Below are 19,319 nucleotides of genomic sequence, written 5' to 3'. Positions count from 1 at the left end.
ACGATATTCTTTTCTGGTCAGGCCCTGAGTTTGAAAATAGAAATCATATGCACAGAAAGTAAAAATATTCCCATTCAAAACAGACACTTTAGTTCAATTTGTGAAAGTGCTAACTATGGTCAGCTTTTGGTAATGCTTTACTTTTGCAGGCAAAAGGACAATGGAGTGTTTCAGTTCAAGTCAAGTCAATTTTATTCAAGTTAATGATGATGCTAATAATTGGTTGATAGATTTTTATATATTTCTTACTGTCTAGGAAAGACTTAAGTTGCTTCACGCTCCCTGGTCAGGTGGTTCATTTTGTAACCGATGGATGATTATAATCCTGTAGAAAAACAAATGGGAAAACAAATAAAAAGCAATAACAGGTTTAACCGAATACAATCCTACAAACCACTAATTGATTTTTGCATAATACGCTTGTTTTCTTGAGTGTATTTTCAAATACCACTTCATAGTGCCTTTCCTGAAAGAATATAATGTTTGTTATTATGACAAAACACAGGATGTCGGCCCGCCATTGTTATCAGAACTGTGCTTTGTATTAACTGTGTTCACATCTATTTTATAAAATACCAGTGTTTATTACAAGGTTTGTAGGCCTTAAGTAAAGTTAGTGGGAATGCTGCTTTAGGATTACTCAATAAGGCTTTTATTGCACCACAGATAAACATGAAATACAGAGCTTTGACAGGAAATGATGGGAGGAGGTGACGATATGTCAACAGGGTTCACACCCACAACAGGAGAATTTACGCTCTCACGCTGCTGCTTCACCAGCACATCCAGCAGAAGTATAGTCTTTCATGTTTAGTGACGCTTGAGTGTTGTTGGCTAATGACAAAAAGTAAATATTTACATGATTCAAATATTTTTTATATTACCACAAAAATCACCTTGGCTTCTCAAAGTCCAGCATCAAGTCCATTCCTGCCACTGCCTGGTGTTTTTTTGTTGTAGAAGAGATTTCACAACTTAGTTCTTTTCAGTAACACTGAGAAAATCATCACATTAAGCTGTGATGACTTATTCATCAGGTTTCAGCTTGTTTGCGGTTGCTATTTGGATCAGACCCTGGTGACCTGGTGCCTCTGGTGCCCTCTCCTGTTGTGATATTGTAGGTGCAGAGACTACTGACACTGAGATGTCTTCAACTAAGGAGACTGGTTTAGGATGTATAATTCCAGATTGAAAACTTCCAGACTCAATCTGGGCTCCAGTTATGGACAACTGTGGCAGAGCTGCTACATAGGACGGTTCACTCTCCACCTTATTATGAACTATAATATTTACTGCTTCAGCTGCAGGTGTTACTGCTGTAGCTGCTGACAGAGTGACATCTGTAGCTGTTGTGGATTTGGATATAGCAGCGTCCAGTCCCAGTGGAATATTTACCCCTGCAAGTTTTACACTTGCGTCTAGTTCAACTTCACCAACTGCTGAAGGTAGAGGGGTAGGTATTTGCTCCCCTGGAGCAGATGAAGTGACAGGGCTTTGAATTGCCGTGGCATCCTCTGGAGCTGGAAGTCCGTTAGATGCAGCAGCCGCTGCCTCAGCTGCCTTGGCATTCTCCGCAGCTTTGGTCTCCATCTCCTCCATCCGACGCTGTACCATTTTTGGCATCAAGTCTACATAGGTGCCCATGAGGCGGTGGTTAGTGCGGATCAGTTTCCCCGCACAGCTGTCAAGACAGCGCTCCTGGGTGGACAACACAAATTAGTATGGTATAAAAAGTCATATATTTACAGAAATGATTATTTGAAAATCAATATGATGGCGTGACAATCACAGACATTTTGACAATGCATTTCAATTTGTTTGGCAATGATGAACAGAATAACAGAGCAGCGGCGATTGACTGTATATATATAAACACACACATCCAATAAAGCAAAAAGGTTAGGATTCTATCCGAGTTTACCTCCTCCATGGTCAGATTCCTGTAGTTAAAGTTGCTGGTGCATCTCTGGAAACAGGTTTCCGTCATCCGGTTGTAAACCATGAGGAAATCCCGCAACTACACGAGACAAATTTCAGACACAATTAAGAATTACGAATTATGTTACGACAAACGTCACCAAAGCTCGACGTGGATGTGAATATGACTTACGTTTCTAAGCTGTTGTTCTTGTTGCATCATGGATTTCTCTGGATCTGCTGGCTAATTTGCTACAATGCTAACTGTAGCTACAGAATAAAGTAATTAGAGGTCGTACCGTTGCTGTGTAGTCCGAGGGAAGTGAGTGCAAATTCACCTGTGCGGCAATGACATTAGCAACATTCAACACAAATATTTTTCAAATAATAGCATATAAAATTACGACGGCCTGACATTCACTTGTGCGCCGCCATATTTGTGACGAAGCTCGTCTGATCACGTGAGGATGCCTCACTCGGAGGGGAAACGCCACCGTTTCCGCTATGCAGAAAAGGCTATCTAGCATTACACATTCAAAACAATCTAACCTTTTTATGTTGCTTAATCATGTTCTTATTTATAAAATAAAAATCGTAATAATACTATCAAGATATTTTCATTTCAATTATAATAATATCCATACTATACTGCTATGAGGCAAAAATAAATACTGAAGATCAAACAGAGGATCAGAAGGATGGATAATGGTGAGATGGCAATATTTTTGGTATATTACCAATGATGTGCTGATGTAAGCATTTTGTAAAGATCTAGTGGAATTCTATTACTCAAGCTTACGGGGGATTTAGAGAGGATGGTCCAAAAAAAGGCCACCTCCAGTGGGCGGCATTTCTATGGGGAAAAATACCTTGTCAGTGCCAGAGGTCAGAGGGAAAAAAGGCCAGACTGTCTAGAGTTGATTGGAAGGAAACATATTGTAATATGTTATATTATAATATACAGTATTTAATGCATGGGTTAGCTACTGAGGGTGTACACACACAGACAAAAGCCAGAAATGTTTGCAGTGTTGAGGAGAAGAACACTGATGGAGTTTATGATCGTGCCAAAGCATTTGTTTTGTTCATGAATATACCTCATTGTTGAGCACTGAGTAAACAGAAAAGCATGAAACGGACATCCACACACACAGACTTTTGTGCAGTTTCTTCAGCAGCTCGTGAGAACAGCATGTACTCGGTGCCTGCTCAGCCTGAATGACTGGCTGTGTCCTCTGTTCTGTGCACAGTCACAGATCACACTGGATGTCTTGGAGAAAAACAAAGACTTAGACCAAAGATGATGCCAGCGGAGGATGTTCTTTCAAGAGTTAGAATAACTTTTAATTTTTTGTCAATCATGTCTTTGGGTTTCTTCAACTCAGGTATGTCCAAACTACAATTAAAAGTTTTATCAATAGCTGGTTTTTGGATATTTCTGGATCTGTACAATGCTGTGTTACTCGTTTACTGTACAGAATGACAATATTGCATCACAATCCTGTCATTCTTGCTTGAAAATGTCATTATGCAAGCTTTACAGGTATGTTTTTTATATTGCAAAAAAAGCAAAAAGTGAATAAATCACTTTATAATATTTTGGCTAAAATCTGAACTAGCTTACCAAACATTAGCCATTTATTTCCTTTTGCAAACTTTAAGCAAATTGGACTATTTTTCACTTTAAATAGTCTCTTATGTAATTAATCAAATCAAAAATATTTGGAATAACTGTGAGCTATTTTGCAGGATTTCTAAAGGTATATTTACCATAACATACTGTTATCATATTTTAAATTTGGGATTTTTAAAAACTTTGCTGCATCAAACAAATTGTAGCTTTTAATGCAATACCTTTGCTGATACTTTTGTTTCACTATGCTACATGATAGCATCAGACCATGTGGACGTTTTGCACTCTTAATGTGCTTAATTAAATGTTAGTGTTTTAGGTGATGGCATTGCCACCCTGTTGTGTCTAGCACCAGTGTCACTGAGCTGCTCTGTTCCTGCAAAGCTAGCATGGGGTCTGAATCATTCCCAGTGCACTTTCATGAAGTCCCAGTGAGGAAATGTGAACAAACAAAGGTCACTATTGTTTGTCCAGGCTCGCCCATCCCAAGGATGGACAGCTGTTGCCATGGTAATGTGAATCTGCTATGCAAATCGACTCCAGTAAACTGTGGTCCACCCAGTCCAACAGTTATCTACTGTATCACTGACTGTGGGAAGAAAACAATGACACTGATCTTGTGTTTGTGTATGTGTGTGCTGTGGTTTCCTTGTTTTCTGTAGCTGGAATGCTATGATGAAAACATTTCAGCTCTGTGTTCTGTTTTTTGTATTAGGTGAGGTGTTGGCCGTGAATATGACGATTCCTAACACTGTGATCAGAGGCACACACGGAGGGGAGGCTGTTCTGTCCGTCTCTTACAGTAGTTTTAGTGCTGACCTGCCAGTTATCAAATGGCAGCTGAAGAGAGAAAAGTCCGTCACTGTGGTTCAGTCCATTGGAACTGACATCATCGGGACACTGAGGCCCGAATATCGTGACCGCATCTTGGTTTTTGAGAACGGGACACTTCTGCTTCACAACCTCCGATTCTCTGATGATGGAATATATGATGTGGAGATCTCCATCACTGACGATACCTTCACAGGAGAAGGTAGCATCACACTGACTGTGGATGGTAGGAGGACAAGTTGTACTGTACGTTGTGCGATGTGAATGTCAGGATATGAGCATGTTTGATTCTCTGTAGGTTGTACTTGTGTTTGAACAACAAGCTTCATAAACTTTTTAATGAAAGAGTCTTAAATTCGAACATTAATGGATAATCTTGAATTAAATTTTTATTTTTCCTACTCTTTATTTCTTTTCTTAACATGCGTTATGTGTTCTCTCACATATTTCCAGAACCCATATCAAAGCCCTACATTCACACAGAGTCTTCATCCATCCTGGAGCTCAGTGAAAATGTGGTCCTGAACTGCTCCCATGAAAATGGAACCAGGCCCACATATGGGTGGTTCAGAGGTGGAAAGCCTCAGAGCAACGAGACCAGATTCTCATTGTCTCCAGACAAGAAGCTCTTGACAATAAGTCGGGTGTTAATGGCAGATGATGACATCTACAGCTGCACGGTGGAGAATCCTGTGGGGAATGTAACCAGCATCCCTTTCAGACTGACTGTCTACAGTATGTGCCAATGTCTTTGGTTTTTGACAACAGTGCGAGTCAAACAACAGACACCGGCACCGGTGTCTTATGGCTGTAATCTAAAATCTCTTTCTGCAGGGAGAAGTTCTCTCTACATCATTCTTTCCACTGGAGGCATCTTCATCCTCATCACATTAGTAACAATATGTGCCTGCTGGACGCCATCCAAAAAGTAAGTAATACTCTAAATGGTGTATTATTTTTGGAAAGTGCTTGTCTGCCGTGCATATAAATAAATGACTTTGATTGTATTGAATACCTCTTTAGGGCAAGACGTCGATCCAGAAAATCTCTTGCCAGGTTGTATGATCAATATCAGCATTCAGTTGTCAATGACAGAGGTTTGAAGATTAATATAATGGTTAAAACTAAATCAAAAATTACAACAACAAAAAAGGAAATCATGGGTGTGTAACTACGTAATGCCCTGTACTTTGTCACAGAAGATATGCTTCCCAAACGAAGAGAGCATAATGGAATCAGTGCAGTGACATCACTCTACATCCTGCAGCAAAAGGTATCTGTGACGAAAATGTGGTCGTTGTCTTTTGAAATCTTTGTAAAATTCCATAATTACTATTTATAAAAGATGGTTGAGGTAGTTTAGGAGAGCAAAGAGGAAAAAAAAACATTTGGAGGCAGATTAACTCTTTTTTCACTCAACTTATTTTCCAGGAGCCCTCCATTGATGACTCGTCCAGCAACAGTGCTGGCTCTCCAGAACATGACGGACCACCGTGTTTCAATAATCATCCCAAGTTCAACGGTTCTCGCACGCAACCCTGTGGCTCTCCTGTGTGCTCCCCTCATAGCTTCACCGTCTGAAAATCTCTGCACTGCACCTTCATCATGTCCCAGCAGCTGAAAGGCTGACCTTGGGACATGAGACTGTCCTAATGAAGTCCTGTTCAACAGCAACCTTCTCCAAATCTGCCCGAGGTATAGGAACCACTTCAGTCCATGTCATGTGTCGGATGATGTTATTTTGTTCAGTCGCTGCTTTCATGGATATGTAGTAAGGAGAAAGTTGAGTGTTAAGAGTGAGGTTTCAAAAAGCTCTTGACCACTTTTGAATTTTTCCTTCGTTGCATTTGATGCTCAAAGGTGCAACTTTTGCACAGTTACGGAATAGGAAAAGGTAACCAGGGTGAACAGAGTTCTTCCTATTACACCTACTTGTGGTTTAATAATATAATAAAGCTGAGTTGTTCCCAATAACTAAACATTGCATTTTGAAGTATTGGTCTTGGAAAAAAAAAATCAACCCAGAAATGTGACTGTCTGTAGTGTTGTCAATGAAATTCACTTTGTAGTTTTGAAAGGGTTGTACTAAATATTTACATTATTCTGTAAGTGAAGTCACACTGTGGTAAACATATTTTATGTTTGAGGGGTTTTGTACAAATATGTTAATAAAATGAGAATATTTCAAAATATAATGCAGAAAATAAGTTATTCATTTTCAAGATCAACAGCTCATTTCTTACATCATGTTTTAACTGTTTTTTCATCAGTTAAAGACATACATAAGGACAATACTACAACTGTTCCACATTGATTTATATCATGGAAAGCATATTCATTTTGGTGCAGTACAACTGCTCCAAAAGAACACAGAGATCCACAGGGATACACAGGGAACACACAAGAGTGGTCCAAAAGAAACAGTGAGAAAGAATTTCACTAAAACAAAATACGATGAATGTCAACAGAACCTGATCTGAACAGAGCTGGACACAAAGTTCTGACTTTGACGTTTTATTGACATAAGGATTTTGTACTGAGACAATATTCATTTACAATGGGGTTACAACAATATAACTAGAAATAGTACATTTGTAGGAGTCTACCACAGCTCTCTCTGGATAATTTGGAAAGCCACCTTCAGTGGAACTGCTAGAAACAAGATACTACAGTCAGGACCTGGAGTGACAGGGAGTGGAGGGGGGGGATGGTGTTAAATGGGGCAAGTCCACAGACCTTTGCAATGCAATCAACAGTGGGTTAATGCATGCACATAAACACACATCAGTAATTTAAAAATAGCGCCACCAGCAGACCTTATTCTCAGAATAAAAAACTATTTTGTTACTAAACAGATAGAGATGAGGCATTATTTGATGTCATGATAAAACCATACATTTGGACTTAAATTCATTTGCTACACAGCACCCTCACTTTACTACATCATACTAGAGGAACTAGGTTAGATTCTGTATGCACTCTACATTTCTATGGAACATTCAGTGGCAACATTACATCGACATGAAGGTATTAAAACATCAACTTGGCATTTTTTGGGGGAATGCTCAGTCCTGTGAGACTGGTTTGGCTGATTTTAACTGAACACAAAAAAATAAAAAACACCACAGGCACCAAAAGAAAATGTGAAACACATTTCAAGCACAGAACTGGGGCTACTGCAATAACGATGCAGAGGTAGATGCACATAATAAATAGGAATGACAAACATAAGGTGAATGGAGTCATAAACAAGTGCATGGTTGCAGTAAATGAGGCTGTCACAAAAACAAATGAGCAAACAGGGATGTTAACAATGGAGTGGCACTGGTGGCTGGTCAAACATCACAGCTGACATGATTGTATAGTGGTTCTGTGTAATGACAAACAAGTTGATGGTAACAAAGATGTTAAAGTGTGTTTCACCACATTAAATTATCAAGCAAAATGAATGTATTTTATAAGAACGAATGTAAAAAGATTTGGAAAATTGCCATCGTTGACATTTGTATGTTTTCTTAAATTACACTTTAATTAAATTCTGAGTGGATGACGGGATATGGTGAGGATATATTTGTTGTTTAAATATTTTTCTCCCCTAATTCCACTCTTTCAAAGAGAATCAGAGTTAGATTTATTGAATGAACCAATGGATGTAAATGTGGGAAGCAGCAGTAAAGTGCCTGGAATTAGAACTGATATTAGTAATCACTTAATCACAGGAACGCATTTTTGGGATTTCATTAAAAGTTTTTTTTTAACCTTTTTTATAGACAACATTCAGATTTTGTTTTGCAAAAACTGCAGGTGATTTCATGCTGTGAATCTAGCTGCAGCATTGACGTTAATAAAATATGTGTCTTAATGCAATGGAAAGGATCAAGTTCTTAGGGTTAACTTTAAGCCTTGGCCCCCTGGTGTTAAAGCTGCTGAAGAACAAATCCCACTGATATTAAGATGCCTGTACAATTGGAGCAGTGCGTAGTATCAAACATAAACAACAACTGAAAAAAGCCAAACCATTCAGGATCAAATTAAAACAATAGTGTCAGGAATAAGACAGACTTTGTTTTTCACACAGGAGTTGGTTCACCGTCATATCTTTACAACATTAAGACACAAAGTTAGGAATGGAATGGCAATCACACTTTCACTGAGGTAAAAAAAAAAAACTGAACAGGGAGATGAGTGAGCGATGATACAAGTATGTGTTCAACTGCCAAAATCAGGGAAAGTGCAGTGACCAACACAGAATAGCACAGTAAGATATGAGCGTTGACTCTTTCTCTTGTTCCCCCGCCCCTTATAAACCAAATTGATCCAGTCTCTGTCATAATTTCCCTTGTTTTGGCAGTTAGGTGGAGAGGACAGAAGGAGATAAAACACTGCAGTGAATTAAGCCAAGTGGTTGGTGTCAGAGCAGGTCAATTCTTCAGCACGGAGTCGTACATCTGGTAGACGTACTGTGAAACCTCTGGTGCTCTGCATTTGAGAGAGAGCTGGAAGACAGTGGAAGAAGACAGAGATGATGTGAGCTGATGGAAAATAATTCTACATTACACACCCTTATGCATGCAAATGTGGCCAAGTCACAAACTTTACAACGTCTATAGCCAAAGGTTTATTTTTTCTTACTAAACTTAGAAAGTTGTATGAGAAGAACACAGTAGTATAAAAACTACATCTGTGAATATTTATGATGGAAAGTCAACTTTGTATAAATCAACCTTTTCACACCTCAAAAACCTGGCACACCCTATAATTCCAACTGACCTTTTTTTGGACCTCATTGACATCAACATTACGTTAGATTATTTACTCTAGAGCTGAAAAAAATTATTTACCGTGTAATTGGGGTTGCCAGGCTGAATGCGAAGCTCAGCCAAGATCCAGATGCCATTGGTCAACTTTAGGGACTGGTATAACATGTCCTGGCCTTCTACGTTCCTCTTGGCAATGGTGTAGATGTTGTTGTTCTGCAGCTTTCCTGATACAGTGTCTGCAACACCAGAAACAAGGTTTACATCCAATAATAAACCCACATCAAACACCAACAAACAAAGGCCTGTAATTTCCACATTCACAACTATCTACTCTAGCTACTGAGCTAAAAAACAAAACACAGGGAAAAGGGTTTTGAGGGAAATAAAAAAAATCTCTCTAGTTCTCTTCCTAGTAAAACAACCATTTAACTACAAGAGCCACCATGTGAGTCTAACTGCTATGTGATAATGGAACAAATGTGATCAGCTCATAAAAGAACATTTGTTGAAGTTGTTCTTCAGGTGTAGACAACAGGAATGTCCAAGAAAAGCATAATTCAGAAAAGGAAAAAAGTAAACATTAGCTGGCATATATGGCAGACACAAGCTGCTCATGGTATAAACCACTGTTCATTAGTACTCATGTACAGTACTACACACTAAACCCTGTTATGTTATAGGGACATACAGACAGCCTTGTAACTGAGGCATCCTTTCCTATACTTGCACCAACCTGCATTTAGATGGCACTCCTTTATCTGGTACTGCAGCTCGTTCTCATTGGGAATGTCTTTCCAGGTGGCCAGGAACACCTGTCGCTCTGAGTCCAAAGTAACAGCAGGTTTGTTAACGTTAAATTAATATTTGCTTGTATTTGATGAACGTATGAATGTATGTGTGCTAATAAGGAAATACATTTTAAAAAATCAGCTTTAACAAGTTGTAGTAATGTATTCATTTAATAATCACATTTTCTTACTACTTATTGCCATCACAATTTACTGGTTACAGATGTTACCCTGTATTGCTGTAATGACGTGGTCACAGTTAGTGTTAGTAAACAACTTTACCCATTTTTCCATCTTCAACAAAGAATATGTTGAGAGGGATGAGTACGCTGAAGTAGAAGACGTCAATGCTGTTCTTCACAGCCACCTGTGTAGAAACAGAGGGAGGATAAATAATAATCAACACTTTTGATGTTCAATTATACATCATCAATCTCACAAAAAAAAAACCAGCACTGTGGTTGCAAAAAGGCAGTTTCCTTGTGTCCTTCTATACCTGCAGATTATTGAGTGGATCCATCTTCATGACTGGCCCAATAGTGTTGAGAGGCAAAGAGATGTCAATACTCTGATTGGGCATCAGAGGAGTGTGGACGGGCAGAGGGCTGGTGGGAATGACCCCAAAGCTGCACAAAAGAAAACAAATACCAGTAGGTAAAAAAACCAAAAACATAAATGTATATTAATGAAGGAAAAACTGCCTGACAGCAGAACCGTCCACTCAGATTTCACTGACCTGTTCTTGTTGAACTGCACAGCAAAGTCAGTCATATGTTGAAGAGCTTTGTTTGTAAAAGTCATGTCCATGTACATGTGACCCTGGCGCCGAGAGAATGTTCCAGAAATCTCTAGTCCCTTAGCTTTAACTGCTGGAAGCCAAACCTGACAAGAATATCAAGAAGTACACTTGCATTTGAAAAAACACTACCTGACATTTTACATTAAATCTGCATAAAATAAATATAAAGGAAGCCATTAAAAAGAAACTGAAGAGCCACGAGTGGCCCAAGAATCACGGGTTAGTGACCTCTGACATAACGTAAACTCACTGCTTTTGAAGCAAAGTAGCTGCCAGTAGTGGTGGCCATTCCTGTAGAAAGCTCAAATAAATCGTTCAGACCACTGCTGGCAGGTGGAGGTGCTGGTGTGGGCGAAGGAGCAAAAGTACTGGGGACAGAAGACGGGATGAAGTTCTGACCAACCTGTATTTAAAAAAAAAAAAAAAAGGTGGTGAACAAGAGAACCAGGCTTAAACAAATCCTTAGCTTTACTAGAGAAAGAACTTTGATTTTAAGAAATCTTCAACAATTTTAAATTGAAAGCAAAAAACTCAACAGAACCAATTACAGTCAGTGAGTGAGAGACAGAAAAGCCAGGTTTAAAAACTGTATGAAAGGGTAAACTGAGGAAGCATGTAGCATGCAGAGAAACGATCTGCCACACAGAGGGCTTGACTTACTGCTGGACTTCCCCCAACACCTCCGCCCAGGTCTCCCCCCAGCTACAGGAGAGAAGAGAGGCCCCCAAAGACCGCATCCAAATATCACAGATAGAACAAAAACACACACAAAGACAGAGACAGAGACTTTCTTAGCAACCGCAAACCATCAGGAGCAGAATTCCCCCTTAAGAAAAACATTATAAAACTCCACAGGACATGTTAAAAAGATGTAAAATAATGCTTCTGGATGTGCAGCAACATCATAAAGAATCGCAGTTAGTCTGGAAAGTTGAGGAAGTGAAAATATTAATATTAACACCATGAAAACTCACATATATCATATGTTTTTTTAAGCACTAAATGTGATTATATACTGATGCAACAAATGTATTTGTATTGCTGAATGAAGCTAAAAGGCATTTGGGGAATAAAAATAAATTAAAGCATTTTCTGTTGTTACATTACATTGTACAAAAAGTAGTAAATCTTGTGCATAACTGATAAAGAATTAATAATAAGAAACTACGAAGACTAGAAGACTACTTTCATACATTTTCTCTTATAAGAATCAACAAGAAGTTTTTTTCATAGTCAGCTCTGTGAACTGTGACACAAGGGACCTGTTGGGAGACAGTGCAATTTATTTCAAACCATTTTTACATCCCCGTTTTCTTTCATAGACAAAAAATCATAACATTGTCTGCTCCAAGGAAAGGCGTTATTATGTAAACCCAGTAATAAAAATACAGTATATTGTGTTTGTAATGTTTGCTGTATAGAATGTCAACAAAGTGTGTGTAGGGTGTACTGTAGATATGTGTGTGTTTGACATCCAGCTCACCAAGCTGTCCAGACCTCCTCCCAGAAGATCCACTGCACCCATTTGCATTGACGATACCTGGGGGACATTGACAGGTGGACCCAGGTCCAGGTTGAGCAGGTCGCCCAGGAGGTCACCCTGGCTGGGAATCACATGTGGCTGGTCCATGGCAGCTGCTGGAGCACTACTCACTGGGCTCTCACCAGTATCAATGCTGTGGTAGTAAAAAAAATACATAAAGTATTTTAAAATTATTTGTAATAAATTGGCTATTGATAAAGGCCATGTGTAGATGAAAATGTACAGCATGGTTGTGCGTCTGACCTGCTGTGCTGAACAGGAAGGTGTTTACGGTGGACTCCGTGACTGCCCTCTACAAAAGCACTGGGAGGTTTGTGGTAGACAGAGGCCAGAGAGCCGATGTGGCAAATGAGCTCATCCAGGAGAGTGGGCTCGATCAGATCCGTCTCCTCAGAGATGAGGGGCTTTTCAGACAGCACCACCTCCTTGGCTGTCACAGGGTCCGTGGACAGAAGACGCCAATAAATGTAGCCTCTGTCGCGGAGGTCAGGGTTGTCAGAGTCCTGCAGGAAAAGACAAAGACAATTGTGTTCACTTTGGTAGAAGATTAGTCATAACAAGTCTATAATAATTTGTGTGATTTTGTTGTTATTTTCAGTCAACTATAGACAGATATTCACAGATATAACAAGGGGTTTTACATAAAAATAATGCTGAATATGGTTCTTCAAAATGAAAGATGACACTAACCTGAGTGGCCAGACTCAGAACCTGTTGCACCAACTCCTGAGTCTCTGATGGCTTTTTAAGGAACAGCTTTACAATAGCAGTCAGCAAAGTGAGCTGGACCTTTGAACAACAAAATATTGTGATCTTCCATTAACACCAGTGCGATATATTCTTTATTAGAGAGATGATGACTCAATAACAGACCGCAGACCAAATTTGTATTTTTAATGGTTCACCCACCTGAGTGCTCTCGTCGTGGAAGCCCTCAAGGAAGCTCTCCAGCAACTCATCAGCGTTGTCAATCCTCTCAGCATACTCTCCAACAATCCAGATCATGGCAGCACGAGCATCAGGCTCATCCAGAGAGTCCAGGTTTTCACATAGTGTGGCGATGATGCTTTCATACCTGAAGAGTAGCAGAATCTCATTTGTCTTCATTTGTTTTAACACTAATCAGGCTTAAATACTGATCTCATGGATTAAGTGTGAAACTCACTTGTTGGGGTATTTGCGAAATATGTCTCTGATGACCACAATGGCCTCCTGGACCACATAGTTCACCTTGGTCTGGATCAGATCCAGCAGGGTGCTCACACAGCGCTCGGCCGATTGCTAGAGACAAACAGGACAAAGTAATAAAATATAATTACATGAAGAACAAAGTAATAAATTAGGAAACTGTACACAGGTGCTATCTGAACGTTACATACTTCTACTTTGATGGCACAACGTCCAATAGCTCGTACAGCTTTACGCACAAAGTCAACATCCACCTCTGTGGCATATTCCTTCAGTTCAGCCAGCACCTGAGAGTGACAAACAAACACCAGTGACCAAGGTGTTAGACAGGGGTGAGCAGATTACCTTCAATGAAAATTAATCTTCATATTATGGAGCAAATAGTTACATTTTTGGTAGTACATATACTGAACAATAGCTAGTATTAGGTCAAAAAGAGGAGGGAGTGTACAGGTCAAGAAAGCAGAATACAAAAGGATTAAAGGCCAAAATAAGTAACAGCTTATTTTTAAACATGGAAATTCAAACACAACTGCAACTGTATTTAGACGGAGCATATGTAACCAAAAACCACAATGACAAAGAAAACAACACCAAAGGCAGATTTGTGTGTCATGTACAAACCTGAGCAATGTTGGCTTGAGAGGCCAAGCGGATCATGATGTCCAGTTTCTCAAGTTTCACATAGATTGGATCATTGTACTTGACAAAGAACACCTTTATCTCCTGCTTCAGGATCTCCGGCCTACATACATTAACAGATAACTCATTATATGCTGTTGAACAAACTGATTATAGTGGAGAAAGTCACTCTGGACTTTGGCTGTCATTGTACTGTATGTGTTTTTGTGGGAAAGAATATAAAATAACTTTTTTTGTTTGTTTTTTTAAATGAGTTTGTGATGAAGTTACCGTTTCTGTACAATGAGGTTGATGTTCCTTAGAGCCACATACTGGACCTCTGGCTCTCCAGAGAGCAAGGTGACCAGCGGTGGAGATAATTTCTTCAGCAAAGTGTTGTAGTAATCAGAGTCCTTAGGCAGCAGCTCTAAGAACTTCATTAGAACCTTGACAGCCGACAGCACCACTGCTGAGTTAGCATGAGACAGTCGAGGAGTAACACGCTCACAGATGCTGAAAAGGCAAGTGCGAAAGTGTGAAAAAAAACCTGTTACACAGTGAAACCTCTTGTTTGTGAACATTATTTGTACCTTTGGGCCTCACGCTCATCCTTAGGGTTATAGTTGGACAGGCAGTCCAGAATAAAGATCTGCCCCCACTCTGTGCACTCATTAAGGGCTGTTAACAGTTTGTTGATGTTCTGGGGATTGAGATCCAGCAGGTTGCTGTTGGGGTGAGACTCACTGATCTCTGACAGAGCTGCCACTGCATTGGCTACAACCTGAAAGACAAAGCTTGCAATTAGTTCTACAACATAGGTTTTATAATTTAGTTCTTTATAACCCTATCAATTTAAAGTAACACATGCTTGTGGCTAAACTATCCACAAGGTCATGATTATGATTTTACAACTGCAGATATAAGGCAAATCAGCATATTAAAATACTCGTAAAGACAACTAAAAAATTAACTCCCTAAATGATTCCTTGAATTTTACATTACTTAAAACTAACCATTGGATTAGAGTCAGCAATTAGATCTCTCAGGGAGTCCAGGAAGCCTTGATCCTCCACCATCTGGGCATTGATGTCATGAAGTTTTGCCACACAGACAGCTGCAGTTTTTCTCACATATGGGTCTTCATCTTTCAAACACTTCCTAAGAGGCTCACACAGATACTCAGTGATCTTGTCGACACGGATGCAGCCCATGGTCCGGACAGCTAAAGCCCTGATGAGTGGGTTAGGGTCTTCACAGTCCTGAAAAAGTAGGTATTTTAGTTTAAATTAATGGTTTTACTCAGGTAGAAGCAGAATGAGTAACTAAATCTTTACATTTGCCAAATGATCATCATTAGGTTTTATTTGAAGTGTTACCTTGACAAAGCTGTTGACAGCCATGATGGCCATGTCAGGCTGGCTTTTAGCATAGTTCATCAAGTAGAGGTACACTAACTTTTTCAGCTCCAAGTTATCCGTCTGCATGCAGTTCACCACATCTGGGAACAAAGAACTGACAGCACAGCAACAGCTGTTTAGACCTAAAGAATGCAGCTTCAGAGTTTATACTTAAGGAAACCTTAAATTCAATATTCTACCTAACGTCCTTGCCAACAGTCATGGCTGCGATGACTTTCTTCACCGCCTCTTTTCTCTTCTCCTTCTTCTCATTGTTCAGCTCTGCCTTCAGTTCAAAGATTTCCCCTAGAATCAAACAGATGTTTATTTTTAGACCTAAAGCTTCTCAAACCAGATATGGATTAATGTACCACAGGAAAGAAAATACTTCACCAGCGATAACAGGAACTGTAAGCAGCTGCCAATATTACTCACCCTTTTTGTTCGTTGTGAAATATTTGGAGTCTGTCATGGTTGTGGTTCTGGTTCTTTAAGGTTGTACTGAAAAAACACAAAACCCATTATTGATCAGAATTTCTTCAGTTTCACCTCGCTTATATAACAAAGCTAATTTGTTTTATATCTTTTCAAAAATTAATGCATTTGCATTTTTATTATTCTTGCCTCATTCACAAAATGGCACTTCGCCTATCTTAACAGATGTAGTAAAACAAACAGCTTTAGCCATGTAGGGTCAACATACAAACTTGACTTCAGGGTCGCTGTCAGCTATTGCCATCTTTCGTTTTACTATCGTTTTACTGTTATTTAGCTAAAATGCATAGTCAGAACAAGTTCCTGTTAGGAAACACGAACTTGAATGATGACACGTCATTACATCCAGCAGGAAGCATTTTTAATCTTTAGCATTAAAAATCAAATAAAACTGTGTTACAGTGTTGTTGTCTTATTATGATAGTGGCTTATTTTGCAAAAGCACACAATCATAGGATTGCGATGAGGCCTATTTTATTATATTGCAATGACAAATAGCAGCTAGTGTAGCACACCACAATTTCACAATTCAAACAATTAACATTCTGTTTTACCAATGCATATTATTTACAATGAAGATGCTTTGGAATTCACTACACAGTTTCAATCAATTATTCTAGCAACTACTAACCTAGATGCACTGTAGAAACTGAATGAAACATGGTACAGAATGACAAACATGGAAGCTGGTGTTTGTTTTTATATACAAGTTTGTTATTTTCCGGGTGTGACTGGTTAACATTCACTCTGAAAGACAATCCGTGTGAATAAACATTAAATACAAAGCAATCTGACTGCCTGAGCCCATAATTAAATAAGAAGAATACAAGTTTTTTTTACATTTGTCCAACTTTACGCGTATTCAATGTCCAACACGTAACAGATCATAGGCTACAATAGGTGCCTTTATAATTCAGGAGTGGTAACTTAAATACAGATGTTAACCACTGTCTTTCCGTAAACTGTAAGCATACATAACTTTGACCTGGAGCCTTGACCGAAGATGTTCTATTTTCCAAATTATGTAATCTATCACGACAAGGTGACTTTTGAGACTTGGACAAGACGCTTGTTGGTCGCTCAATTTACAACCGCGGCGGTTTACCTTTGCTAGCCTGCTCCAAGCTAAATTTGCCGCTAACGCTGCCTCTGGGACTTGCAATGCTATCAGGCTAATAAAAACACACAAGAGTCTAACGACAAGTAAATTATCAATACCGACAACGTTTTGTTTTTCTCTTATATCCTGATCTCTGCCGAGGTGACACGGTTTTATATCCGGCATCTGAAAATTAACTGCGGCCCAATTTTCACTGCTTCTGACAGCAGGGCGATAATAACGTAGAGTATATGTGATGGTAGCAAACGTTAGACGACATGTATTTTCAAACACACACACTGCAATGTTAAGGAAACAAACGTTAATCATAAAATATTTCATATACCTGTCAGAAAATGCTGGAGTCAAAATGTATAGACTTGAAGCGGGGTTTGAGTCGTAGGTTGGTCCCTTAGCCTGGTTAGAGGAGAAAGATGGAGACTCGATCGTGATGGTGCGTTTGTGAGAACCGGAAAATAGAAACCTTCTATAGCTCGTTTTTTAATCGATTGATGCTTAGGCTTTTTGGTTAATAAACCCTGTTATTATTTAAGTGTGTGAGCTTATATTATGATAAATAATACGAACTGAAAATAGGGCTATTTAATTTGTACCAAATGTAACAGCGGAAAAACACTAACGAAAGTGGCATAACTTTAAAACTCCATAGAAAACTAAGATATTTAAGTCAACAGTTCCATTGGTATTTGGACGTTATTTTGGTGCGTTTTAATTTGGTGCAGTTGTATTAATTTTATAAAGTTTAATTGCAATTACATAGCATATTAGGTGTGACATGTTATGGCGTTTCACTTTCCATTAGTTTTCAATGCACCACTAGAGCACCGTCTACAGTCTATGCTGGAATTCTTTCCACATCTGTCTGCCATTTAAACCTGTAAATTATGTGTTCGTAACTTAAATCAATGGTGAATGGTGAATTTAATGAAAGAACTTGTACGGTAAAAGAATATTGTAATTATTTATGCATTGGACCTGCAAATGCTGTGTAGCATTATTGCAGTATTTTCCAAATTATTGTTTGGATCTACAGGAGGGTCATGGGCCATTTTTAAATTAGTGGGCTGAATTCTAACAAATTGTCCAGTCTGGGGAGTAAAATACATATGTGTGCTGATTTGAATTATATGCATGTGAAGTTACTGTAAATTATTTACACGTTTTAGGGGAACACTGCATTTACACTTTTAAAACGTATATTGGAAGTTCAGACAAATTTTACAAATGCTCAATCAATCTCAAAAATACATATTAACAACAAAGCCCTTATTTAATAGGTACAGAAAAGCTAATTTTAAAAATAGTTCTGAAAGCAACAGGACATATATAAGTACATAAATAGTGATAAATATTTTAAAAAACATTACAGAAGCTATGCCTGGTAAAAGTTTAAATGTTTAAAATATATATACACAATTTTAAAAAAAGTCTTAGCTTGTCTGTAAATACAGTAAGGGCGTGTAACTCTTCATTCATTGGGCATGTTGTCTCTCCTCCTTGGCCACATTATTACTGTGTAGTTTTATATTACATGCCATTTATTACCCATTCCCAACATGTAAGCTTACACACTATCTTATTTTTTATAACTTCTTAGTGTCCATGCAAAAATAGTAATTAACTTTCTTCTGCATATGTCATGTTTTTCTAATTTCTTTTTCTAGTACTTGAGCAGTTAAAATTTTGTTTAATAAAAAAAGATTCCTGAAGTGTTCATCAAGCTGATGTAGAGGATTCAATATGGAGTTGGGCTGTGGCATTGATGAGGTCTCTGGGAAGAGCTTCTCTGGCCTCTTGCATCTTTTTCCTGACTCTGTGGAAAGCCTCTAAAAGATAAAACAACCAAAAAACGAAACTGTGATTATGTGACTTTTCAAATCTTAACAATTTCTTCTATAGAAATAATGTATTACCCAGAATGGAGCAGACAGCTCCCTGTTGACTAAATCCTCCTAACTGGTCAAACACTTTCTGCCTCCTCTTCTTCATCATGGTGGCGTCAACAAATGATCTGAAATTATCAAAATGATTCAAAGTACACCAGAAACTACATTAGAGGAGGGGGTGATGTTGTTTAAAGACTGTAGTAAACACATAAAGCCTGTACATGAGAAAATAATTACAAAACTGAAGAATCAATTTTTTTCTTACTTTTCGGGTTAACTGGGTTAACTCACCTTGCCTGTTGAATGCAATGCAGATTGAAGGTAACACTTCCCGTTGTTTC

At 38.7% G+C, this 19,319-nt stretch overlaps 4 protein-coding genes across 7 annotated transcripts in view; 1 reads left to right on the top strand and 3 right to left on the bottom strand.

Moving 5' to 3' along the window:
* Positions 1–629: 629 nt before the first annotated feature.
* Positions 630–2,368, bottom strand: timm10b (translocase of inner mitochondrial membrane 10 homolog B (yeast)). The gene is made up of 3 exons (XM_008332664.3): positions 2,111–2,368; positions 1,922–2,017; positions 630–1,698 (listed from the first exon to the last, which is right to left on the bottom strand). The coding sequence occupies exons 1-3, from the start codon at positions 2,138–2,140 to the stop codon at positions 1,027–1,029; spliced, it is 798 nt and encodes a 265-aa protein (XP_008330886.1). The 5' UTR covers positions 2,141–2,368; the 3' UTR covers positions 630–1,026.
* LOC103395084 (hepatocyte cell adhesion molecule-like) lies at positions 2,361–7,566 on the top strand. Of its 3 annotated transcripts, none has more exons than XM_025065481.1 (7): positions 2,361–3,302; positions 4,266–4,583; positions 4,835–5,116; positions 5,216–5,309; positions 5,405–5,478; positions 5,581–5,654; positions 5,813–7,566. In XM_025065481.1, exons 1-7 carry the CDS (start codon positions 3,218–3,220, stop codon positions 5,960–5,962), a joined length of 1,077 nt encoding a protein of 358 aa, XP_024921249.1. In that variant the 5' UTR covers positions 2,361–3,217; the 3' UTR covers positions 5,963–7,566. The 3 variants fall into 3 exon arrangements, with proteins under 3 accessions (XP_024921249.1, XP_024921248.1, XP_024921247.1); XM_025065480.1 differs by having other exon boundaries at positions 4,266–4,607; positions 5,584–5,654; XM_025065479.1 differs by having other exon boundaries at positions 4,266–4,607.
* LOC103395083 (AP-2 complex subunit beta) lies at positions 6,883–17,553 on the bottom strand. 2 transcript variants are annotated; one of them, XM_008332660.3, is made up of 22 exons: positions 17,418–17,553; positions 15,913–15,978; positions 15,678–15,783; positions 15,457–15,592; positions 15,094–15,339; positions 14,671–14,861; positions 14,372–14,593; positions 14,084–14,204; positions 13,651–13,746; positions 13,437–13,552; positions 13,181–13,346; positions 12,962–13,060; positions 12,515–12,774; positions 12,212–12,404; positions 11,389–11,430; positions 10,979–11,131; positions 10,666–10,811; positions 10,426–10,555; positions 10,212–10,296; positions 9,875–9,961; positions 9,223–9,377; positions 6,883–8,877 (listed from the first exon to the last, which is right to left on the bottom strand). In XM_008332660.3, the coding sequence occupies exons 2-22, from the start codon at positions 15,947–15,949 to the stop codon at positions 8,803–8,805; spliced, it is 2,862 nt and encodes a 953-aa protein (XP_008330882.1). In that variant the 5' UTR covers positions 15,950–15,978; positions 17,418–17,553; the 3' UTR covers positions 6,883–8,802. The 2 variants fall into 2 exon arrangements, with proteins under 2 accessions (XP_008330882.1, XP_008330884.1); XM_008332662.3 differs by lacking the exon at positions 11,389–11,430.
* A 1,181-nt stretch (positions 17,554–18,734) lies between these two features.
* mks1 (MKS transition zone complex subunit 1) overlaps positions 18,735–19,319 on the bottom strand; it is a 4,711-nt gene continuing 4,126 nt past the window's right edge. The window contains exons 17-19 of the mRNA XM_008332658.3: positions 19,270–19,319; positions 19,006–19,103; positions 18,735–18,918 (exon numbers count right to left, since the gene is read on the bottom strand). The exon at positions 19,270–19,319 is cut by the window's right edge and continues 1 nt beyond it. Of these exons, the coding sequence (XP_008330880.1) occupies positions 18,809–18,918; positions 19,006–19,103; positions 19,270–19,319 (258 nt within the window). The 3' untranslated portion in view covers positions 18,735–18,808. The remainder of the gene's footprint in view (positions 18,919–19,005; positions 19,104–19,269) is intronic.

This window comes from Cynoglossus semilaevis, chromosome 19, assembly GCF_000523025.1.
Source record: "Cynoglossus semilaevis isolate Cse_v1.0 chromosome 19, Cse_v1.0, whole genome shotgun sequence".
NCBI classification, from domain to species: domain Eukaryota; kingdom Metazoa; phylum Chordata; class Actinopteri; order Pleuronectiformes; family Cynoglossidae; genus Cynoglossus; species Cynoglossus semilaevis.
Note: the sequence above shows the minus strand (reverse complement) of the source record. Positions and strands in the feature narration are given on the sequence as shown.